The following is a 25,710-nucleotide window of genomic DNA, read 5'->3' as shown; positions in this document are numbered from 1 at the left end:
TAGCAAAAGAAATATCCAAGTATTATGCCATGAAAGAATTAAGATGAGAATGATGATGTGGCTGTAAGAAATAATTTGGGCAAGAGAAATTTCAGCCAAGAGAATATTCACAGCAGTGTGCGTGAGTCAGCTGAAGAAGATGGTAAATAGTGCACATGTGAGAGGATTTAAAACAGATGAGAGCACAACGCATGTGCACGGCACATGACTATTAAAACAAGAGATGGGCTTACATAAATAACACTATGTGACTGGTCCAACTACCACACCATTAACACATGTAATGGGCTAAGTTCATTAACCATATGACAGGCCCAAATTTCAACACACACACAGCCTCATAGGCACATCACATGCCATTTTAAATGATGAAAACAAAACCTGAAGGCATTTTAAAGACTCATCAAACATGTAAAAATATGATGCATGAAATGCATTTTACCTTGGTCCACATGCTATGAGACTTTCAACTTGATTGCTTCATCCCATAAATAAACCCTATGAAACTAGAATTTTAATTATATTCTAGAGATTGTTGAATGTGGTAAATGTACAATTATTACAATGATTTTGGCAATGAAGAGCTAATATACAAAATCCTAGAACTAACAGGCTATTTTAAAATGCCAAGTAATGTGCCACCTCAGCGCCATATGTGCAAATAACGGCCCTCCTAATGGTCAGACTAACGGAGGTACTTAGTGGACGAAATTTCATAGTTGAGGTACTCTAAAACTACTTGAGGTACATTTTTGTAATTAACTATTTAAAATTTCAAAATCGGTATCTTTTTTCAACATTTAAGAAAGATATATTATATTAGTCAAATAGTATGCAGGTTATTTTGGTATTTTTACCATTTTTGTCATGCTCGTTTGTGATTAAAGGGTTATGTGAAAATGTGTTGAAACTTCAGGTACTTTTTTGTAATTGAGTTCAGGGGGTGTTTGTGTAAATTCTATAGCATTAGAGGGTTATGTGAAAACATGATAAACCTCAGGAGGTGTGCATGTAAGTAACTATAAGGTTAAACTTATCATTTAGAAATGTTTTCATGATGATGTCATCAATTTTTGGACAAAATTTAAACGGAAGAGGTTATGTGAAAACGATTTAAAACCTCATGGGGTTTGCTGTAATTTTTGAAACCTCATGGAGTGTATGTGAAAACACGAAAAACTTCAGGAGGTGTTTGTGAAATTAACTCTTTATTTCTTCACCTCTCTCTCTCTCTCTCTCTCTCTCTCTCCCTAACATATCCTTTATCCTTGTTGACTAGCTTCATCACGAAGTAGAAGAAACATCAGGTGTGTTTTGTTCAAGGGTTTAAATTTCAAAATTTTCGACGAAATTTTGCCGAAAATTTCGATTTTAGGGGGGTTCGAAATCAAAACGCATAATCGCCAATTTTTCGTGATAATTTCGCTGAAATTATTGAAATCCTCGAAATTTCGGCGAAATTTTCGGCGAGTGAGATCGAGGGAGCAAGAGAGGGCGGTGGCATGTGGGAGGTGAGGGAGAAAGAGATAGAGGGAGGAAGAGATGAGGGACTGGAGCTTGGAAGCAATTGGTTTTCAGTGGGTTTCGGCGGCAGGGACAAAGAGAGGAAGGAGAAAGAGATGAGGGTAAGGGCGAGGATGGGCTAGTGATGGAGATGCAGAGAGAGAAGTACAGGCGGAAGAAAGAAGAAGAAATGAGAAGAGAAAGAGAAAATGAGAGTCACGGGGAAAGAAAGAAAAAAAAAAAAAAAGGAAAAAAAAAAAGGAAAGAAAAAAAAAAGAGAAAAAAAAAAGTAAATGATTATAAAGCCCAAAATTGGGCTTTCACTACTTTTAAGACCCAGGTCTTTTTTTGGTGTTTGAAAGAAGCCCAATTTATACCAACCCGGTCCTCACTTCCGTCTTCGTCATTCTCTCTCCGTCTCCTTCTTTTCTCTCCGTCTATCTCCATCTCGATCCCTCTCTTTCTCTGTCTGCAAGCTTTGCCGCTGCTCCCTTCTCCGGCGACTCACCATTGTTGCCGTCGTTGATCGGACAATCGTTGCCTCTGCTTGGATCGATCTCGGTGCCTTTCTTCGGCAAACCACCACGAAGATGATCCTCCCTTCGCTTTGAGAAAGAGGTAGCAGAAGCCGCAGCTCCAGATCGACCTCCTTCCTCACTCCCCACCTCACAAGTATGTCTCTCTCTTCCTATCTCTATATCTCTTTTCTCTCTCAGCTTAGCTTGGAAACATGGCCTACGCTACCACTAAATTGGGGACTGAATTGGGGTTTCTGATTTTGGGACTCCAATTTCAGGTTTAGGACTCCAATTTCAGATTTTGGCCCTCCAATTTCATATTTTTGGGTTTCTCTCTCCACTGATTGGTTTGTATGCTAAGCAATGAAAGTAATGGATTATTAAATGATGTTGAGGAATTGAGTTTCTAAAAGGTAGAACGTGGCATTAGCTTCTGTACTTGTAGTTTGTGTAACTACTTATCTAGAGTATCAGTTTGTGTAACTACTTGTATATTAGTGTTTCATTATCATTATTGAGTAATTCATTGTTTGTGTTTCAATGGCAAGGGAGGTTTGTTTCTCTTGACTTTTTCTTGACTAGAATTCTGGGGTCATGCCTATATTTGTTTAGGTGGAAATTCAAGTAGGAATCAAAGATGTACTATTGGAAATTTTATATATTGTTCAAATCATTTATAGTTATGTCATGCATCTTAGTTATGTTAGTAGAATATGTCATATTCATTTTATAGCCAATATGTAAGTGGAGTTGCGATTGTTACTGCTTGTCAGTAGCAATATGTAAGTGGATTATACAGTAATGTGATTGTTATTTAAAATGTTATTTTATAGCCAATATGTAAGTGGAGTTACGATTGTTACTGTTTGTCAGTAGCAATATGTAAGTGGAATTACGATTGACTTTTCCTTAAAAATGTTTGTTGATGCTTAGTTGCTGCGTTAAAAAGTGGTGTTTGTAGCAGTAGGTGATTGTTATTGCCAGACAGTAGCAATATGTGATTGTTATTAGCAGTAGGTGATTATTACTGTCAGGCAATGACAATATGTGATTATTACTGTCAGACAGTAGCAATAGGTGATTGTTACTATTCGATAGTAACAATTATATTTATTATTAAAACAAAAAGATTATGGATGTCTCATTCTTGATTTTTTGTGTTTTATGTTGGTTATTATTTAACATATTTATGGAATAAAAATTACCTAAATTATGAATTTTTTTTTTTGTACCAATTGACACTGAAATGAAGAAAAGAAAAAAAAATTAAAAATTAAAACACTGTAGCGCTACAGTAACGCCTGTTTTTAAAATGTGGGCCGCTACAGTATTTTACTGTAGCGTATGGGCCGGATGAACAGTACATTTTAAAAAATGGACTTTAAAAAAAAAACCCTAAAAATAAAAGGTTTTCTTTTGATTGGAGTTTGGGGCTTTTGGGCAATTGAAAAGAAAAAAAATGGTTTGGGTTTCGTTTGGCCTTTTTGGGGTTTTGTTTAGTTGTTTTTAAATCCTAACTAGTAAACTCTAATACATTTTTATATAAAAAATAATTAAAAATACCCTAAAGGGCCTAAACCCTAATATCCTATAAGATATCTTAAACAATATAGAATATAGATTATAAAGTATATAGGGTTTAGTATATAGATTATAAAGTATAAAAAGTATTAGGATATATAGGGTTTAGTATTAGGATTTAGTGTATAAATTATAGAGTATAAAAAATATGCTAACTTCATTTATTCATTATACTAATTTTATTTAACAATATTTGTCTTCAGCGTGCATTATATTTATCTTATATCATATGAAACTTACTATATAATTTGATTTCTTCAATATTTTTTATCAATGTAGTAGGTAATATGTTAAATAAACATATAGTAAAGTTTCATTCAAAATTTCCGTATTTTGATAGCAATTTTCGTCGTTTCCGTCTAATTTTTGTCAAAATTTAAAAATCTTCAAAATTTCCGTCGAAATTTTCATCGAAATTTCCTCAAAACCTAAAATTTTATTCGTTAGTTTTGTTTGATCCAATGGCAAAAAGCAACATATCGCAAAAATACCAAAACTGTGTATATACGTTAGGCCGTTAGGGGATGGTATCTCTCCTTCAAAGCAATGAAAGGCTTCTTTGGAACAAAAGTCTCTCTCAATATTCTCAACAACTACAAAGCAAGACTGACCGTGGCCGCCACCCCTCTTTTTAATTTGTATGCCTTGAGTAACCTCCAACACACAAAACACTCCTCCTTGTCTGATCGATTATTCTGAATTTATCGCTTCTTCAGCTTTCTCCATGGAAAAGCACCAATACCAGCTGGCGCTGATTCTAGTGTCCTCCCTCGGTCTTGTCTCCTTCGTATCATGTATAGCGGCAGAGATTAAGAGAACAAAGGTGGGTAGATGAGATCACTTTGATCATAATTAATTCTTTTGCTTAATATGTGATTAATAAATTGCATATACAGAATCTTTTGTTTTTAATTTGTAGGAAAAGGAGCTCAAGTTGGTTGGAAAACTGTGCCATTTGCCTGAAAGTCACGCAATTGGGTTCGGAATTGCAGCCTTGATCTGTTTGTTTATAGCTCAGATGATCGGGAATTTGATAGTTTTCGGTACTTATTTTTGTTCAAGAGAGAAGAAGAAGAAGAAGATGAGTAGCACTACTTCCAAACCCAAACAAGCAATGATTTTCAGGGCTCTTCTGTTCATCTCTTGGTAGGTCTTCAATCCAATCTTCTTAATTATACAACATGTACATATTACACATATTCATCACTCAGCAAGTACAAATTAAAATTGCCACATATGATTTGGTTTCATAAAGTTCCTGATTGAATTTCGATTTTTGAGAAATTGAGATAAAATTATTCCATCCCTAGCTAGCAAGACCAGCACCAGTTCCACCTGTTTGGGGTGTTGGCAACTAGAATGGATTAGGTGGGTGACCCAGTATTTAAAAAGAATTTACAGAACACAGTCTCAATTTCATAAACACACTTGGGTTATGATATTGGAAAATTGGGGATTGAAATAATTAATTTTAAATGACCAATTAATTAATTTTGCAATTTGCAGGGTCAGCTTTGTAATGGCACTCACATTGATTGGCACGGCAGCTAGCATGAGCAGAGAACAAACCTATGGGGTGGGATGGTTACATGGAGAATGCTACTTGGTTAAACAAGGAATATATGTTGGCTCCGGAGTATTGGTCCTAATTTCAATTGGTTCCACACTTGGCTTAATCATCACAACCATGACGAACAAGAGCCAAGTTGATGAAGAAGGATTTAATGTGAAAGAGCAAAGTAAGTTGAATATAAAGTTTTAAAGAGAGAATAGAGATAAATACAAGAGAATTTTGTAAAGATAAAAGAGGCTATGACATCCTCCACCTTATATTTTTGGGGAAGAATTTGGAAAAACCTATTCCTCTATACAACAACAAGACAGCAATAGTCAAACGGAGAAAAATACAAAATACAAAATACAAAATACAAAATACAAATGTGTAGCCCACAATTCCAAACGTTGTACTAGAATTTTAACATTTTTTCTCTTAAAGGAAACATATTCAGTTTATTATTCTTAATTTCTTACTTGGATGTTGAACAAACCACACTATCGTAGCAATGCGTCAAAAAGGTTTCTCTAGTTTCAAGCAAAACCCACAGAAGCACGCTCCCATGCACACAAACCAAACAACCATTTTCTTATGGAAAATTGTAGGTAAAGTACTCCAATTATATCCTGTTTTGTAGTTAAGAAATCTGATTTTATTTTCTCCAATAAAGGACTATAATTAATTATTAGTCTCAATCAAGGACTTTCCGCTAATTCTCTTATAACTCCCGTCAAAAATTTGGTTATGTGCCCAACACAACACGTGACTAATTTTTAGAAGCAAAAACATCTATTGATCAAAAAAATAATTAAAGAACTATAACTAAAATAATTATAAAAATTAAAATTAAAATATTATTAAGAAATTTAAAAATAAAACTAAATGAAAAAACAAAAAACAAAATCGGGTAGGGGATGCGAAAACCCTCCCCACCACCGATGTTGTGTTTTAAATTACTACTCGGAAGTATACGAGTCGTGTAGAACAGTTTGTATAAATCCAAGGTCGAACCCTAAGGAGTGTTTAAGAAAGAGACACACTTAAGTTTAAACTTACATTACTTTAAATTAACATAGTTGAAGAGATTGATGGTTTGTTCTTGATGAAATAAAAAGACAAATATAATGCAAGGAAATAAATGCAAAGAAAATAAGGTAAAATGCAAAAGACGATAAAACTAAATAGATCTAAGGAAATAGGGAAGAAGAAGAACTATGAATTTAGCACTTTTAGGGTTTTGGACTTGAAAAAATGAAATAAAAGACCAAGGTTTTGGAATCCAAACCCCCACTTGATGACCCTAACTACTATTTAAACACTTGGGGGAGTGCGCACCAGCTGTCGCGCAAAGGAGAGAGAACCGGTGGGAGGTGCATCTGCTGACACACGGAGAGAGAAGAGAGAGGTAGTAACTCTTCAGATTCTTTGGAGGCAGACCAAGCCAATTGAGTGGCTTTTCAACTTCCAGAAATTGGGCCAGTGACTTGGGCCTTGTGTTGGGCTTCTTCTTCTTTCTTTCTTTCTTTCTCTCTTTCCTTTCTCAGTTGGGCTGCTGGGCTCTTCCATATCTCTTTTGGGTTTTTCTTGTTAAAGTCTACAAAATTAAAATTTAGAATAAACTAATTAGAAACAAATCAATCTAATCTAGAAAATTAAATACAACCTAATAAATTCTAGTAATTAAGATAAAAACTAATAAAACCTAATAAATAATCTAAAAATAAAAATAGGAAATAAAATACTACAATTGCTAAAACACAAGGGCTTAAATGTAAGATTTAAGGATTTGAAATATGTTATAAATTAAGTCAACAACCGACCCTCAGGCGACAATTGCCATCCTCTCCCCTCAGCCACTTCTCTCTCGGCGAAGTCGCTAGCTCCTTTTGAGTACGATAGTGTTAATGCCAAGTAGAAAGAGTGACAAAGAAAGAAAGTGAGAGAGAGAGAGAGAGAGAGAGAGAGAGAGGTGACAACAAGGGAGGGAGGGCCGAGGTCAACGACAAGAGGGCGACTTGTGGTCGAAGAAGGAAGGGAGGTGGAGGTGGGGGTGGGGGTGGGGGTGGGGTTGGGGTTGGGGTTGGGGTTGGGGTGGGTAGGGTCAATGGTGAGGGAGGATTCGGTATCCTCTCTCCCAATTTTTTTATCATTCTTTTTTTTTTTCGTTCTTTTTTATTTTTTTTCATAACTATTTTATAACAGTGATGTCAAAGACAATTTGGTAATTCCTTGATGTGACCAACTTTTAACGAATGTTTTGACAAGGATAGAGATTGGCTTATCATCCCATGAAATATAAACTTTCTTAAAATTGGAGAAATTTTTATTTGATGATGTATAAAAATATATGTGCGCCATCATGCTAATGATTGAGATATTGAATTGGGATATACCAAGTCAACATTATCCCTTGAGAAGTTCTCTCATAATCAAAAAACATCAATAGAAAACTAAAATAAAAAAGCCTTTTTAGTGTTGCACATGTTTACATATATAATCATACACAAAGTGTAACATACTAAAAAGGCTGTCAATGTAATGTTACAAGGCTGTCAATGCACAATCTTGAGTTAAAGTCTCGATATGGAAAGTATATTCACACTATACATACATAAGGAGGGATGCGTCACTACAAGTGCAAATTATTCAACATTTCAAGTACCTTGTATATAAAAATTTAAAAAATAAAAATAAAAATAAAAAAGCGTATCAGAAAATGCTCAGCATGTGTATGCATGCATACATGATATCTATATATACATACATATATAATTACACAAAGTGGTGCTCTCTTGCAAGACGGTCTAAAATGTAATGCTACACGGTTGTCAATCAAAACCGTTGATCAAGTGAAATCATGTATCAATGCACAATCTTGATTGGCAGTCTCGATATGAAAAGCATACCACTCTATACATACACGAGGGGAGAAAGGGGGAGAGGGAGAGGGAGAGGGAGAGGGAGAGATATATATATATAAAATAAATACTAAACCAAAAGGAGTACAACTACACCAGAATTTGATTTCCCTTTTCACCAATTGTAACATGGAAAATATTTGCATGAAACAATACATGTTAAGGCCAGCTCATGGGCGCTAAAAAGACATGAACCAGCCAAGTTAGTAGTTCCAAAACCCCTTTAAAAACATGAACATCCCAAGATGTTCACAACATTTACCTTTGAGATTCAGTCCTCACAAAGTCAAGATTGAGGAGGTAAAAGGAAACCAAAGAGAACTGTGATAGAAGCAATCTTTGACCTTGAGTAAACAGTAAAACACAAATTAACATTAGAAGGGCATATTCCCGCCACGTCCCCTCCCACCATAGCTAAATCCCCCCCTTCCCCAGTGATATGGGCCCCGATAATTACCACCATGTCCAGCACCATAGCCACCATAACCAAGATTTGATCTCTGCTGGAAATTGCCAAATGTCTGGAAAAAAAAAAAAAAAAAAAAAAAAACTAAATTAATAAATCATCTAACTTTGATTTCCTATTTGGTATCATAGAACTGAACTTTTTTTTATGTAAAATTACAAAGAAATGGGCAAACCTCATTATCCAGCCTCATTCTCTCAGAAAATCTATGTCCATTTCTTGCTCCGCGGTTAAGAGAATTAGATGAAATTGTGTCAAAGAACTCATCCTTGTTATATGCAGGCTGCTGAAAAAAAAAAACAGAAGGGATAAATCAAGGATTTACAATTTTCACTGCACTGCCAAGCCATCCAGTAACTAACGGTCCATGTCCTACCTTTGTGTTGGGGATCAGGCCACAACCTTCTTTGTCATCCAAGCTTTGACTAGTTCCACTATCATCCACCCTCTCTGTTTTATCCCTTTGTTTTTCCTTTCCGAGGTAACCCCATACTTCATCCTTCTTAAACTTCTCATTCATGGCTAGAAAATCGAACTCCTCAGTAAACTGTGGAGTTGAGTATTGAGACTGCAAAATATAACAGAACAATTAATATTAGATCTGAATCATTGTATGTCATCCAGGAAACGATTAGAACTAAAATTAACAGCCAGAATTACTCTTCCACCTCCAATCATAATTTTAGTAAGATACGCAACCAGAATGGTGACGTATATTGAAGCCTAAAATGAGCAAGAATCCATGTACAATAGCATGACTAACAGGATCATAAAACTAAATGCGAAATAGCATGACTAACAGGATCATAAAATAGCATGTGGGGAAATGTGCGCTTCAGAATGTAAATGCATACCCAAATATTTCTAATAAAGCATCCTTCCAAAATCATACTATTAGAATTCTAGTTTTACAATATGATCAGCATGCACTGTTCATGGTGTTACCAACTTCGAAATAGTATAACAGTACAAATGAAAGTCATGTTGTGTTTGGCTCATCAAGAGTCTGGAATGTAGCAGTTTGGGTTATTCCTAGTAGTGTACAGATTTTTAGGAATGCTGAGAGGACATGCGCAAGGACTTCCTAGTTAAGGAGGAGTTCTGAGTATTTCCTAATTGTACAAGGAATTAGAATTAGCTAATTAGGCCAATTACCTAGTTCTACTAGGATTAGGAATCCCAGCTGAAACATAAGTGTTAGCTGCAACCTATGAGTTATAAATAGGTTTTAGTTAATGTCTTCGACACAAGCACCAACAAAGAGAGAGCCGAGTGATTGAGAGTTTTTCAGGGTATTCTGCAAAAAGGGATTTAGATTCTAGGGTTCCAAAAAGTCCTTATAATCTCTGAATTTATTCCATAGTGCAGTGAATCTCTCAGGAGATATCACAACTGGACGTAGGAACAAGTTTATTGCCGAACCAGTATAAATCTCTTGTGTTTGTGTGTGCTGCGTGTGATTGGTTTTCTGTTTTCAATTGTCACAAGTCATCTCTAGTTCTAGGTCTAATTTACATCAAAGAACAAAGATCTCAAGGACTTAAAATCAACAAGTCATTGTGCTTCAAAGTAGGAAAATTAAACAAAAAGCCTACTTGGTCTCCCTTCGTCCCTTCCACACATGCACGACGACAAAAAGTCAAATATGCACATGCACATGAACGCACACAACCAGACAAGAACACATTTGTAGTTTGTCATGGATTCCTTTTCTCCCTCCCTCACACACACACACACACGTGCATGTGGGTACAAACCCATAGAAACAAGGAAAAAGTAAAAACACACATGGAAGTCGACACATTGTGCGATATTTGCAGTCCCCTAAACTTTTTTCTTTGTATGTTGTTTTTTGGCGGAGATTCCTAAAATATATAAATTTTTTTTTATTTTTTTAAAGAAACACCATTTATTGATATAAATTGTACAAAGATGTGGACAAGAGGCAGACATGGAAGAAAAACATAAAGCAAACATCAGAAATGAAACTCTAATAGATAATCAAAATGAGTAAAGCTACAGAGCCTTCAAGCTACAACTGCCCTCCAGTCTAGCAAAATAGAAGAAAGAGGAATATCCTTAAACTTCATCGAGACGGAAGCCCACAAAAAGGACTAAAGCCTTACTCTCTCCCAAAGCTCCTCTACTCTAACCCCTCTAACATCTTCAAAAATCCTCATATTCCTTTCCATCCAGATCACCCAGATTACAGCCAAAACACTAGATTCCCAAAGCACCTTAGCCTTTTTCCCTTCACCAAAAGCAAAATGCTGTTCACTTAACAGCGATTGACACCCTGCGGCAATCACCCACCTCAATCCGGCCTCCCTCCATAAACAGCTTAAGCCATAAACCTAAAGCTACCGGACAATGCACAAAGATATGATCTGCACTTTCCTCCTTCATTTTGCACATAATGAAGAAACATGCCAGCCTAGGATCTTGACTTTAGGTGGAACTTTGGCTCTCCAAATTACCTCTGCCGGAGGAAAGATTGGCAGAGCAGTGTTTGAAGTCAAAGAGCTGAAGAAAGATTTACAAGAAAAGACTCTTGAAGATTACAATCTCCATCATCTCGAATCTGGAATAGCCTCATTAATTCTGACCCCCTGCAAACCCAATAATGAAGATAGCTCTTCCACCTCTTCTTCTTTTAAATTTCTACAGAATCCCAATCCACTGGAAAAGCATACGAAGATACGAACCTGGATATAGTTGCATTGTGGTATCTGGACAGCAAAAATAGCTTTTCAGTGGTTGATTCCCCACCCATGAATCTTCCCAAAACCTCATTCCCCCCCCTTCCAAGGACTTCAGCTAGACTCTTGAATACCAGATTTAGCATCAGATTTAGCATCCCAACCGTTTCCTGGATAGCCATAATTACTTCTAATCACTGAATGCAACGACTCCCTCTCCAGGGGAAACCTCTAAAACCGTTTTCCCAAAAAAGCTCTGTTCCTTTCTACCAAATTTCCAAATCCCATGCCTCCTCTTTCCTTACAACTAGACACCACTTCCCACCTTACCGAATGCTCTTTCCTGCCCTCTCCTACTCCTGGCCACAAGAAGTCCCTCATCTGCTTTTCCCACCTCTTTGCAATCCCACTTGGGATCTTGAACAGTGACATATAGTAAGTGGGCAAGCTGCTGAGAACTGCTTGAATTAGTGTTAATCTACCCCCACTAGATAGAAAAGCTTTTTTCCAGCCCTCTAATCTTTTCTCAACCCTTTTTACCTTCTGGAAGCTGCCCTAGGATTCCCACCCAGGGGAAGCCCCAGATATTTCATAGGCCATGAACCTACCCCGCAACCTAGATCTGCTGCCAACCTTTCCACTTTACCTTCCTCCATGTTAATTCCAACCACAGAGCATTTATTCTCATCAACTTTCGTCAAGTTGGCCCAATTCTGATCATCACCCTACACAAAAAAAAAAAAATACAAATGGTGTCATTTGCGAATTGGAGACGAGAGATTTCCACTTCCCTTCCCACACACAAACCCTCTATCAACTGAGCTTCCCTTCCTCTTTCCACTAGCTTGCTAAAGACGTCTGCTACTAGGATGAAAAGTCAAGGTGACAATGGATCCCCTTGCTTCAAACCCCTTGTGCAACCAAATTTCCATCTAGGCCTTCCATTTATTATAATCAAGAAGTTTGCTGATTTCAGGCATCCTCCTATCCACTTACCGCCAAAACCTTTGTTTTCCAGCACACAATCCAAGAATCTCCAATCAACATGATCGTAGGCTTTCTCAAAGTCGATTTTGAACACCAAACCTTCCTTCTATCTAACCTCACTAGTTCATTAGCAATATATTACCTGGATTTTTGATCCCCAGAATATATTAAATAAATGGGAAATTATTTTAAAAAGGACACCTACTTTCGAGTCAATCTTAGTTTAGGACATCAGTTTGAATTTGTGTTAATGTAGGACACATATTTATGATTTGTGTTAGTGTGGGACAATCTGTCAACTTCATTAAGTATTCCGTTAAAATGAGAGATAATTTGGTCATTTTATATTTAAAAACAAATAAAAACTAAAAAAAAAAAAAGCAAAAAGGTTACTGCTAAAAACCTAAAAAGATTAATACTAAAAATAAATCAAATTAATTTTTTTAGAATTACAAAAGATTAAAACTAAACAATATTAATACTGAAAATATTAAAATTCAAATAAAAAAACAAAAAAGATTAAAATTGAAAAAAAAAAAACAAAAAGAATTAATCTCTCTCTCTCTCTCTCTCTCTCTCTCTCTCTCTCTCTCTCGGATGGTGACACGAAGATGACAAGTAAGCAAAGAGAAAAACAGAGCCGGTCAAATCGGATGGGAGGGGGGTTGCGAAAGGGGACGGGGCTGTGTGGGGAGGGGGGGGGGGGTTGCGACGTTGTTGAGTTGGGGAGGTGGTGGGGCAGACTGGGTGGGGAAGATGGAGAGAGAGAAGGGGGAGGTTGGGGTTGCACCAGATCTGGGTTGGGTTGGTGCGATCCCAAATCTGCTGCACCTTCCAAAAAAAAAAAAGTTTTCTTTATTTTGAAATGTTACTTTTTTTAGTTTTAAACTTTTTAATGATTTTTTTCCTCCCAAAAAAAAAAAAAGTTTTGATTTTTTTTAGTAGTAACATTTTTTTAAAATTTTTATTTGTTTTAAAAATATGAAATGACCAAATTATCCTTTATTTGGACGGAAAAGGTAACGGAGTTGACGGATTGTCCCACACTAACACAAATCTTAAATATGTGTCGTACATTAACACAAACCCAAAATGGTGTCCTAAACTAAAATTGACCCCAAAGTAAGTGTCCTGTAAAATTTTCCCTAAGTAAATAGATAAAGAAGTACCTGGATTTTTGTTTCTCCTCAAGAGTTCTTTTTTTTCTTTATGAGCAAAACACTTTTATTAAATAGAAAAAAATTCAGCACAGGGGACAAGATGTCCACTGAGTCATTGTTGTATATTAAAAATTTACACATGAATGGATGGTTTTGAAAGTATAACACATAAAATTGCAGAAGCATCAGAACCAAGCCTAAATTGCCCAAGTTTACATACAGAGCCTTCATTATAGAGAAGCACCACCAGATTTGTAAAATTGTAATACACAATTATTGCATTGATATATGAAATGAGACAAGGGTAAAATAAATAAAAATACAAAAATTGAATTATCATAAAGTTTATGAAGACAGTGAAACTTGTCTAATCTCACCTGTTGCATAGAGGTTGGCAACGGTAACAATGGTGCTTGAGTTACTGGAGGAGGAATCAAAGATGAAGAATTAGATGGTGTCGGTATCATAGCACCCATATCCCTACTGTCCAGGTAGAGTTTTTGAGACAAAGAAAGTATGTGTGATCTAGATGGTGCCAGTTGGTCAGAAGTTAACAAAGATGGGGGTGGTGTTAGCAATGGACCTGCATTGGAACCCACAGAGGACGATCCAGGATAAGGCATGGACTGCACAGGTAGAACTGGTACTGGATCAGAAAGAGGTTTACTCACAATTTGTGTTTCAGTCATATTCAAGTCTTGGCAAGGTGAAGACAACGAAGACATAGTTAATCGACTATAGCTCACAGGTATAGCATGAGATGATAAAGATACCTGTGTGGCCAAGGATGAAGGCAAATCAAGAGAAGAAGAATATTCTACAGGAGTTGAAGAGGCAAAAAATTTTGGATGTACACATGTTGATGTAGAAGACGAAGGGGTAAGACATTCTGTTGTATTTGCTAAGCCAATAGTTATAGGCAGCTGATTTTCAGGAGGCTTATTCTGCATTGTCAAGGGATGTGACATAGCAGATGGAGATTGCAAAGGAATATGGTGATTTGGATGATGAGAAATATTAAGTGATGCCCCATTGTATCCTTGCCAATACATCGGCAAAGAAAGTGCTGGAGCACTAGCAATTTGAGTAGAAGGGAAATGTCCTGATGGACGCACTTCAGCTGCAGAATGATATGAAGGCAACACGCCAGTATTGCCTCTACTAGTCAAAGCAGGGGTATCCTGCCACTGAGTTGTTTCTTTCAAACATTTACCTCCAACTAATGCTGATGGTGGAGAACTTACAGGCACCCCAGTATAGTGTGACTGCAAAGAAGAAATCAAGTAAATATTTGAAATCAAAATTTTCCAATTGACTCATAGAGCTTATTAATCCCTATGTCCTTTCACATATGAGTATGTCTATGTCTGTCAATACCTGTATAATAGCAGGATCATCGTGAATCTGTTCTTCTCTTTGGGCGGGTGGGGGAGACTTAACTTGCAAATCCTACAAAAATGAAAACAGACAATTATCAGTCCAAGTATAGTGCACTCCAGGATATTTAGCATTTCAACAAATTCCTTTGTTTTAACTGTCAAGGCAAATATTTCATCATAATGAGATCTCATCCATCATCATCATACATCAAATCATTTAATGCTTCAAAGAAATCTTTAAAAAAAAAAAAAAAAAAAAAGTAAAAATGTATGTGTTTTGAAAAAAAAGAATGATAAAACAGGAGGGAGTAGAAGAGGGAAAAGGATAATATTAAACTCAAAGGCAATGTTGATACATTGAACAAACTCACAAATTTATCTGTATTAAGAAGTAAATGTCAGTTTGAAGATCAAAGGGGCCTCATGCCTCAAAAAAGTCACATCAAATATTCAATCCACGAGTGAAAAAAATGCAGGACACATCCAATAATTTTCTTAGAACATAGAGATCACCAATTATAAGGCCAGTCACACAAGATATTACATGCTCTGACAAATATTTAATTAAATAATGTGGTACAATCATGACATAAAGTACTACTAGACCTTGTTCACAAGTTTGAAAAAGTGAACCGGAACATTGTTTTCTTTTTTTTAGGGTTTTTATCTAAAAGAGAATAATGGCTGGTTAAAAAAAGAGAAACCACTTACCAAAATACCAATTATTCCCTCAATTTTCATTTAAAAAAACAAAACCAAATTAATCTCACATAAAGGGGTGTTGTTGGAACTTTGAATTTAAGATAAGGAACTGAATCAATTGGTCAAGTATTGAACCAAACTCCTGGATTTCTTTAATGCATCAATTTAAATTTATGGTGTAGAGATAACAGTGGGACAATTGATACCATGCCTAATTTTTTCCTCCACTTATACAACAGTCCAAAGCCAGTACTGTTCTGCATACACGTAACCAAATTCATATATAATTGGAACGCCATACAAAAATACAACCAACTCATATTACATATCAAGATAGGGTTTTCTCAATCAAGGCAAAAAAAAAAAAATTGTTATTCTACATCTTTCTTACTATTCACCAAGAATTTTCCTAATAGACTTATTCCCATCTTCTCCCATATATGCTCAAATTTCTCACTTTCTTCATTAAATAAACAAAAAAGAAAGGCTTGGCAGATCCACGGTATTTTTCTTTTCACTTTTTTTCTTTCTAATTTGCTAGATAGTCAGCAAGAAGAACCCAAATACCTTTAAGGTCAACCAAAGAAACTATAGAGGGAAGTAGAGGGTCTTAAAGAGGTTTATACATACATATATATTATGTTTAGAAAACTTCAACAATGGGATCCCGTTTTGTCGGATGTGAGAGGCTGATCCATCATTTTGCTGATTGAGGGGGGTAATTTCTTGGTCTATGTTAAATACTAAAAAATTCAAAGAGCAACATGCCTAAAGAAATCCTTGCATCACAATCTGTGAATCTCAGATAATTAGTAGCCTATAAGGAATTTAGGACCTTTTCCAACCTAGCCTCAATGGGACATTAAATTTACAACATCGTTTTTCACATCCATAACCTAACTCCAGAAGGAATGATATGCACATACATTCCAGCTGATCAAAAATTAATATTAAGACCCAACCCAAACAGTAAACTGATAATGCTCCAAATATAATTAAACCCTGTCATTAGGAGCCGTAGAATCCACCTACCATCAACAGTCCAGACCAGAGTTCCATCCCAAGCACTGTCCCTTAAGTTGAGGGATGGGGTAGGGTGTTGGAGCTGGGGTGGGGATGAAGAAAGAAAGAAGGAAAGTCATCTAAACATCTCCTGTGTTGGTTGTGGATTTTTTTTCTTCGGGTGTTACAAATCACCATCAGCCATGCCGTCACAATGGTCATATCTGCCACCTAGACCAATCAGGATCAGTGAGCTTGTGACTGTCAAGTTGATTTCGTGGAGCTAATTTTTCCCTTTTTATAATAGGATTTCAAATGTTACCTTATTAAAATAGGATTTTATACTCACTCATATCTGATTGATAATAAGGAATTGAGATTATCCTACTTTGCCTCTCAACTCCTTGAACACTATAATCTCTGTTTCTTCTCTTCTTCAAACTCTATTATAATTTATAGGTTTCTCTGTCTGTTTCTCCCTATTCTTCTATTCCTTCTTTACTTTCTCTTCATGTTCTTTTTTTTTTTTTTTTATAAGAAACAACTTTTATTTGAAAGATACAATACAGTGGATAAGGTGTCCACTACTTTTTACTTTTGAAAACCTACAGAAACAACAAAGAGAACAAACTACAAAAACCCAAAACCCACAAAAAAGTAATACAAACTCTTAACACACATTCGCCTCTACAAACAAAATAGCAATCACAACACATAAACTCTAGGACACTACAGCCCACCAATCGGACATGATGAAAAACGAGAATAGTCTCTAAATTCCGTTGAAACTGAAGCCCAAGACGCCCAAAATCTGACTCTTTCCAACAAATTATCCAATACTTCCCCCTTGACATCATCAAATATCCTTCTATTTCTTTAAGTCCACACTACCCAAAAAACAGCCATCATACCACACCTTCCCAACACCATACCCTTCTTTTTCCCTCCAAAAAACTGGTGCCATACAGACAACAACACAGAACATGAAATTGGATTTCCCCAACACAAGCCAGCCTCCCTAAACAGCCTCAACCACAAGACAAAGCCATTGGACAGAGAATAAGCAAATGATCCAAACTTTCAGCCTCATTCCTACACATAACACACCAATGAGGAGAAAGACAAACAGAAGGTCGTCTCCGCTGAACCATATCACAGGTATTCAACCTCCCATGAGCAATAACCCAAGCTAACACCCGTAGCTTGGCTTTCCAGATTACATAAGAGGGCATTAAAAGAGAGAGAAGAATTGTCCATTAACTGCCTTGCGAATGATTTGCAAGAGAATACCCCTGAAGATTCCAACCTCCACACCCTCTTATCCCCCCTCGACTGGACCAACATTTTCAAAATTAACTCCCCCACCTCCTGGTCATTGAGATTCCTTCGAAAACCAAGATTCCACCTCAATGAAAAAGATTCAGAATTAACACACATTTTAGCAATAGAAAAATTGTGAAAATTAGACAACCTGATTAGGTGAGGAAAGCATGTACGAAAATCTGTGTCCCCAACCCAATGCTCTACCCAAAACCTCACTTTTTCCATGGCCACCGACTTGAACCTCTCAACGCAATATTGGAATCCCATCCATTTTCATGCAGCCCGTATTTACTCTTGATGACAGCATACCAGAGGGAATCTCTCTCTAATGGAAACCTCCACACCCATTCTCCGAGCAATGCCTCATTTTTCTTAACCAAATTCCCCACCCCTAAGCCACCTTTATCATTCCTTCACCTGAGCCACTAATTCCCACCTGACCCAATGATCCCTCTTTCCTTCCCCCACCCCATCCCGCAAAAGATTCCTCATCAGCCTCTCTATCCTCTTTGCCACAGTATTGGGAATTCTAAACAGCAACATATAGTATATGGGTAAGCTACTTACAACTGATTGGATTAATGTCAACTGACACCCTCTTGATAAAAATGCTTTCTTCCACCCTTCTAACCTTCTCTCCACCTTTTCCATGACCGGATCCCAAAAGCTACTAGCTCTTGGGTTACACCCGAGTGGAAAACCCAAAAACTTCATCGGCCAACTCCCCACCTCACAACCCAGCACCAAGGCTAACTCCTCCACTTTCCTTCTTGGGTATTTATCTCTGCAATCGAGCACTTAGCTCTATTTATCTTCAATCAAGAAACAGTCCCAAAAATTTCAAATACCATTAACAAGTTCTCCAAGTTATGGTCCTTTCCGGATAGGCCAAAAATTGTGTCATCCGCAAACTGCAGATGTGAAATCTCAACTTCTTCTCTACCAACAACTAATCCCTCCAGCAACTGAACCTCCTTCACTCTCTCAATCAATATACTCAAACCATCCACTGCCAATGTAAACAAAAAAGGTGATAGTGGATCACCCTTGCCTCAAACCCCTTGACGCTCCAAGCTTTCCTTTTGGTCTCCCGTTAATCAAAATTGAAAAACTTGTAGATTGCACACAACCCCTTATCCACTTTCTCCAAAGTGCCCCAAACCCCTTATGTTCCAATACAAAATCCAAAAAAATTCTCATTCCACATGATCATACGCCTTCTAAATCAATCTTTAACACAATACCTTCCTTTTTTCCTTCCGCACTTCCTCCACAGCCTCATTTGCAATCAAAACTGCATCTAGCATATGTCTTCCTTTATAAAAAAAACCTCCTTGAGCTTGTGAAATTGTATCCCCCAACTCCTCCCTCAATCTTCGTGACAACACCTTTGCAATGATCTTGTACAAATTCGTCACCAAACTAATTGGCCTAAAATCCCCGACCTGAATTGCATCAGCTTTTTTTAGGATAAGGCAAAATATTGGTCTCATTCGTCGCCGCATTTATCACCCCATTATTATAGAACTCCTCAAAACCCCTCATCAAATCCTCTTTTATAGTGCCCCAAAACTGTTGATAAACAGCCAGAGAATATCCATCCGGATATCTTCATGTTCTACATCAATTAGGTATCAGACAAATTTGTGTCCTCCATTAGTTACACTCATTATATAGAGGCAATCCACTAATAATGATTAAGAATAAACAAAACTACAAAAAGAGAAATTACTATGACATTTTCATGGAAGTTAAAAATTAAAAGAAAAACAACCTAACACCACAAAGCAAGATCTAACCAAAATAAAGTATTACAGCTTTCTATTGAAAGATAAACCTATAAAAGAAAAGGAGATAAGATAGGTTAATCAAGATTATTCTGTCTCCACTTACCTTAACGTCACTTGCTCTAAATAGAATGTACTCATACACCTTATCACTTGGAGGGACTTGCGGGCCATCCTTCTTACGCCCCTCTGTTCCATATGACCTAACTGTAGCATCATACAGAATGCAATATATTTAAATTGTTTCATTTCCCAAACTATAGACGACAAGAGAAATTTTATGTAACTTAAGTCTGCAGCTGATTTAACTAAATTGCAGGTAAGAAAAATACAAACCGGATAATTAAATACATGTCGAATTTTAGAGAACAGCTATATTTACAAGCATATGTTTTCTATTTTGGTACCTCTACACACACAAGACACAAAATAACTAGAACAGATAGTAATTTCACTTTCAATGCTACTAGTGTATGAAATAGTTTATTGTAATAATAAAACATTACTTGGTAGAATAATTAAGACCTTATGAGCATTCTATGATAGTGACAAAGTTCAACCCAGTATCGTAACTTTCAAGTTTTGATTCAATATAGAAATATATGGGGAGGCAAAATTACAATCAATTCAATATATGGAGGTATTTGCCACACATTTACAATGAGATTCGGGTTCACTCCAACATTAAGCACCAATGTAGCAAACCTCTCTCTCCCTCTCCCTCTCTCTCTCTCAGACTAATAATCCACAAACATTCATGAAAATTTGATCATCTTCATAAAATGACAATGACATTCATCATGAGTATAAATAAGCAATGAGTACAATGAATGAAAATTTCATCATAACTAACTGACTTGATTGGAAGAAATATTATATGGACTTTCAAGCTCTGTCTTCTCTTCAAGCTCACATAAGATTAATTTATTTCCAAACCATATAATTTGTGGCAAGAATTCATTGATCAATCAAGGCAGCGTTCTCAAGGGCTTAAAGATAGAAATTACAAAAACTTATCTGCAATAAATTCAATTATATATATATGAGAGTTGGTTTCTGATAGGTATTACATACACTATAGAAAGATGATCCAAATATCACATATATGCGAATTGAGCCTACGTATGCATCTATGCACACACAGATTTGAAGAAATATTAGGGAACGGATTGTTAGGGCAATTGTTCCAATCAAATGCATAAACGAAGCGTTACGTTACGTACCGTTTTTGAGGCCAATGGTAGAGTCTTGGACGCTGAGGAAGTAGAGAACCCCTTCGTAACGTATTTCGTACTTGGAGATTAGGCTTATCAAGCTCCCAACGTACGAATCTCCAGTTTCATTCGCCATTGAGAGAAGTGAAGAGAAATGAAGGAAAGTCAAGGAAAATGAAAAAAGATTTCAAAGCCGTTGTTATTTTTTGAGATTAGGGTTTGAGCTTTGTCTGTTTCTTCTCCTTGTGTGAAAAGCGGAAAAGAATCAGATTTTTTTTGTCGGTAGAAGTAAAGAATCAGATTCTTGCCACCAAATGGATATGAAAGGCAAAGCACTTATGGGCAGTGGTGTTTTGCAGTGTTTTTAAAAGGCTTAAAAATGATTTTAAGTACATTTACTTACATTTGGCAAAAAATAATTAAAAGTATTTTTTTTGTTATAAAAACACTTCAAAGCGTTTTTTGATGTAAGAGAAATTTATAAAAGCACTTTTAAGCATATTTACAAGAAGTAATTGCATTTTTTTTTTTTTTAAAATGATGTGTTTTTAATAAAAGTGCTTTTAGTGAAAGTGCTATTAAGCGAAAACGCTTCTTATAGGTGCTTTTGTGTATATAATGACAAGTAGGCCCATTTGTAGGATTTCTTAGAAAACGCTTTTAATAAGTAGTACTTTTGCTCGAAGCCCTTATGTAACCACCTGTCACGCCCCAATTCGTAATTAAGAACTAATTATGAATTAAGATGTGAATCACACTCTAATTATAGAATTAACTTCTATAACTAGAATATGACGAAGAATAGTAAAATAAAATAAGAAAAACGGTATACTATTAACATACCATACTGAATTCAAGCTTAATTTACAACACACGACCTGTCTTAGTAACTTAAATTTAACAGAACTTTCAAAATAAAACCAAACTAAATTTTAAAGTCTGTTCACACTTATTTACACAAACTTCTTCTTCTAACTTCTTCTAAAGGTTCTGATCTTCAGTATTTGAACCTGCAAAGTCTATAAGGGGGTGAGCTCTAACCAATGGCTCAGTAGGGACATTTCACCTTAACATGCAAAATTAATTATATTGAATCTCAATGAATCATACAACATGATGCAGACAATATATATTTAATAATATTATGGATGCATGAATGTTATGCTGCACTTTCTTTATTTAAACCCTTGAAAAGTAAATTGCACCATATCTTCACTAAAGTCGCAACAGAAATGTAAGATATTCTAACTTCGGTCGCAACCGAAGGTCCCAATGCGTGTTGGGAAAAATATAGTTTTATTAGTCGCAACTGAAAGGGCATCTCTCCCCACGCACTTATGAATTTAAATTTGACACTCAATCCTCAATGAATTATGCTTCACATTCAAATAAATGTCACATTCAAATAAATGCACATAATTATATATAATAATTAATTAATTTATATCGTGCTCAAATAATTCATATAAGTCACATATTAGCACACATATTGCATTTTTCAACTAACATTCAATAAAATCAAACTTTTTTGCAACTTAAGGTTTCTCAGATCCCTCTACCTTGAAAACAAGCTTAATCCGCCGCTAGAAATAGCCTCGTGTCTCCTGGTCATTTTCCGAACCTAATCCCGTACAAAAAATCACAATTAATTACAGAATGAAAATCGCTCACTCTCTAATTCTAGTGTGTGTAGTGAAAACACAAAATTAGGGGTCTCGGATCACAAAACGGAGGTCACCATCGGACTCGAAATCGAAAATGTAGTGGGCAGGGACTTACTCCAGTCACCGAAGCCGCCGCACGTGCCACCACACGCCGGTGGTGCGAATGGTGGTCCGGCGACACTGTTCATCATCTTCAACCTTGCTGCCAGTTTTCGCTTATTTTTTTCAACTTTGGCTCGCTATTTACCCTATCAAATCAACTCCAAATTGAGCAAACTTATACTTGTTTTAAAGCTCTGCAACTCCTCTTTATAATCATCCAAAGAACACTCAAAACGGATCTTTACAACTCAAGTATAAGGCCTTAAAGTAGGCTACCTGAACACTGTCAAAATTTGCATAAAAATGGCAAATTTTCCAAAATTCAACCAAACTCATTTTTGTGAGAATAATCCAAATAAGTTCTTAAGGCTAATAAATGATAAATTATAACTTAAAATTCAACCAAAATCAAAGGAAACACAATCAAATGAATTAAAATTCAAAAAAACTCAAAACTGAAAATTTGCTTTCTACACCCCAACCCGAAAATCCTTCACTTCTTCTTCAACTTCTATAGTCTTTATGCTCCAATAAACAACTCCAACAACTATCTAAATCTTACCAAAACAGACTTTACAACTTAAAATCGAAATCACAGAAAACAGAGTAACCATGGAAAATTGAAAATTACCTTCTCTTTCTCTCCTTTTCTTTAACCCGAAAATCCTTCACTTCTTCTTCAACTTCTATGGTCTTTATGCTCCAATAAACAACTCCAACAACTATCTAAACCTTACCAAAATAGACTTTACAACTTAAAATCGAAATCACAGGAAACAGAGTAACCATGGAAAATTGAAAATTACCTTCTCTTTCTCTCCTTTTCTTTTTCTGTTTTCTTCTCTCTCTGCTTCCTCTCCTTTTCTCTTCTTCTTTCTCTTCTTTCCTTCCCTCTCGATTTCTCTTCTTCCTTTCTCTTTTCTTTCTCTTTCTTTCTCCCACTTGGTTTCCCTTTCTTTCTTCTTCTTCTCTCTTTCTTTCTCTCGGGTTGGCTGGGGTTATGGGGTTTTGCTGAGTTTGTTAATCAAACTCAGCCCTTAGTTATTAGAACAAACCCAGCCCTCAGTTATTAAACACACACACACACTCTCCACCGCCTCAACACAAGCACACACCTCACCTATATCTCAACCACTCACAAAACTCACACACATAAACCAAAACACACCCACACAAAAGTAGAAGCTGCTAGACTTGCGTTCAGCAACTTAAATTTTTATTTTTTTTAACATAAATATAAATATAAAAATAAATATAATTATAACTAATTAAATAAAATTATTAACTAATTTATAAAACTAAGTTATTACAATCTAACCTCCTTAAAAGAAATTTCGTCCTCGAAATTTGGCACTTACTGAAAAGTTAAGGAAATAGCTCCGGATACTTTTGACGTACTTCAGCTTCTACTTCCCACGTCATTTCCTCAATATTTTCATTTCTCCACAATACCTTGACTAATGGGATTGTCTTTTTACGAAGATAGAACTTGTTCTTTTCGATCCAAAATCTGAACATGTCTAGTTTCGAATGATAATTGTTCATCCAATTCAAGTTCCCTCCAATCAAGTACATGTGTAGAATCTGCCTCATACTTCCGTAACATCGAGACATGGAAAACATTGTAAATCCCTGAAAGTTGAGGTGGTAATGCTAATCTATATCCCACTTCTCTGATTCGCTCTAAGATTTCAAAAGGACCAATAAACCTTGGAGCTAACTTTCCTGACTTCCCAAATCTTTTGACTTTTCTCCGCAGAGAAACCTTTAGAAAAACATGATCACCAACATCAAACTTTAACGGTCTTCTTCTGCAATCTGCATAATTCTTTTGTCGACTTTGAGCTGTAAGTAGGCGTTGTTTGATGAGTTTTATCTTTTCCGTTGTTTCTTGTACTAACTCAGGTCCAATTAATATTGCATCACCAGCTTCGATCTAACATAAAGGTGATCGACATGGTCATCCATAAAGTGCTTCAAATGGTGTCATTCCAATACTTGATTGAAAACTATTGTTATATGCAAATTCAGCTAAAGGTAGATCGATGATCTTCCCAACTTCCTTGAAAATCCAAAACACAAGCTCTTAACATGTCCTCCAAAATTTGAATAGCTCTCTCAGATTGTCCATCAGTTTGAGGATGAGAAGCACTACTAAGAGTTAATTGTGTTCCTAATGCTCGTTGTAAACTTTCCCAAAATTTAATTAGAAGTAAACTTTGGATCCCTATCAGATACAATTGAAATAGGAATTCCATGCAATCTTATAATTTCCTTTACATATAATCTTCCGAGCATTTCTGTAGTGTCAGTCATTTTCACGGGTATAAAATGTGCAGATTTAGTTAATCTATCAACAATAACCCAAACTGCATCCTTACCGTGTACTGTATGAGGTAGTCCCGTTACAAAGTTCATTATGATGTGATCCCATTTCCATTCAGCTACAGGTAATTGTTGAAGTGGTCCTGCCGGTTTCTGATGTTCTGTCTTGACCTGTTGACAAGTGAGACACTTTGACACAAAAATTGCTCCATCTTTCTTCATTCCATTCCACCAAAATTGACGACGTAGATCTCGATACATTTTCGTACCACCCGGATGAATTGTAAACTTTGAATGATGAACTTCATGGAGTACTTCGCTTCTTAGTTCCGGAATTTCAGGCACATACAATCTACCCAAAAATCTTAATCCTTTATCATCATCAATTGTCCATTCCTTTGTAATTTCTCCTCTTGTATCCAATTCCTTAATCATCTTTGCATGTACATCTTCTTGTTGTGCATCAATGACTTTTCTTATCAACGTTGGATGAGTAACCAAATTACAAAGATAAGGGCGATCTGCATATGACCTGATGTATAATTGATAATCACAAATAAATTCAATCATCTTCCTCTTTTGAATCCATAGATTTGCTATAGTTTCTTGTGACTTCCTACTCAAAGCATCAACTACAGCATTTGTCTTTCCAGGATGATAATGTAACTCAAAATCGTAATCTTCTAGATACTTCATCCATCTTCGTTGTCTCAAGTTAAATTCCTTTTGAGTAAACAAATACTTTTAAACGCTTATGATCTAAATAGAGTTCAAAATGCTCACCATATAAGTAATGTCTCAATGTCTTTAGAGCATGAACAATCG

General features: G+C 36.1%; 2 protein-coding genes across 5 annotated transcripts; one reads left to right on the top strand and one right to left on the bottom strand.

The window, feature by feature from the left end:
• Positions 1 to 4,092: 4,092 nt before the first annotated feature.
• LOC147273153 (protein MODIFYING WALL LIGNIN-1-like) lies at positions 4,093 to 5,514 on the top strand. Its single transcript, XM_086227859.1, has 3 exons — positions 4,093 to 4,425; positions 4,522 to 4,748; positions 5,109 to 5,514. Exons 1-3 carry the CDS (start codon positions 4,327 to 4,329, stop codon positions 5,362 to 5,364), a joined length of 582 nt encoding a protein of 193 aa, XP_086083985.1. The 5' UTR covers positions 4,093 to 4,326; the 3' UTR covers positions 5,365 to 5,514.
• A 927-nt stretch (positions 5,515 to 6,441) lies between these two features.
• Positions 6,442 to 21,045, bottom strand: LOC147273152 (decapping 5-like protein). Of its 4 annotated transcripts, none has more exons than XR_015124249.1 (8): positions 20,804 to 21,045; positions 19,687 to 19,787; positions 14,765 to 14,836; positions 13,765 to 14,652; positions 8,918 to 9,109; positions 8,717 to 8,827; positions 8,338 to 8,596; positions 6,442 to 6,751 (listed from the first exon to the last, which is right to left on the bottom strand). XR_015124249.1 is itself a non-coding variant. In XM_086257278.1 (8 exons), exons 1-8 carry the CDS (start codon positions 20,928 to 20,930, stop codon positions 8,450 to 8,452), a joined length of 1,491 nt encoding a protein of 496 aa, XP_086113404.1. In that variant the 5' UTR covers positions 20,931 to 21,045; the 3' UTR covers positions 8,159 to 8,449. The 4 variants fall into 4 exon arrangements, 3 of the variants coding, with proteins under 3 accessions (XP_086113404.1, XP_086113402.1, XP_086113403.1); XM_086257278.1 differs by lacking the exon at positions 6,442 to 6,751 and having other exon boundaries at positions 8,159 to 8,596; positions 13,765 to 14,013; positions 14,161 to 14,652; XM_086257276.1 differs by lacking the exon at positions 6,442 to 6,751 and having other exon boundaries at positions 8,159 to 8,596.
• Positions 21,046 to 25,710: the final 4,665 nt, after the last annotated feature.

The sequence above is a fragment of the Dryas octopetala genome, chromosome 9, assembly GCF_963921425.1.
Source record: "Dryas octopetala chromosome 9, drDryOcto1.1, whole genome shotgun sequence".
Lineage (NCBI taxonomy): Eukaryota > Viridiplantae > Streptophyta > Magnoliopsida > Rosales > Rosaceae > Dryas > Dryas octopetala.
This window is presented reverse-complemented; position numbering and strand designations above follow the sequence as displayed.

Bases quoted from the DNA above. Each gene is read 5' to 3' on its own strand.
- LOC147273153 (XM_086227859.1), top strand. From the start codon at position 4,327: ATGGAAAAGCACCAATACCAGCTGGCGCTGATTCTAGTGTCCTCCCTC. The intron at 4,426-4,521 runs GTGGGTAGATGA...TTTAATTTGTAG, and splicing joins CAGAGATTAAGAGAACAAAG to GAAAAGGAGCTCAAGTTGGT. The intron at 4,749-5,108 runs GTAGGTCTTCAA...TGCAATTTGCAG, and splicing joins GCTCTTCTGTTCATCTCTTG to GGTCAGCTTTGTAATGGCAC.
- LOC147273152 (XM_086257276.1), bottom strand. From the start codon at position 20,930: ATGGCGAATGAAACTGGAGATTCGTACGTTGGGAGCTTGATAAGCCTA. The intron at 8,828-8,917 runs GTAGGACATGGA...TTTTTTTTTCAG, and splicing joins GCCTGATCCCCAACACAAAG to CAGCCTGCATATAACAAGGA. The intron at 8,597-8,716 runs GTTTGCCCATTT...TTTTTTTTCCAG, and splicing joins GAATGAGGCTGGATAATGAG to ACATTTGGCAATTTCCAGCA.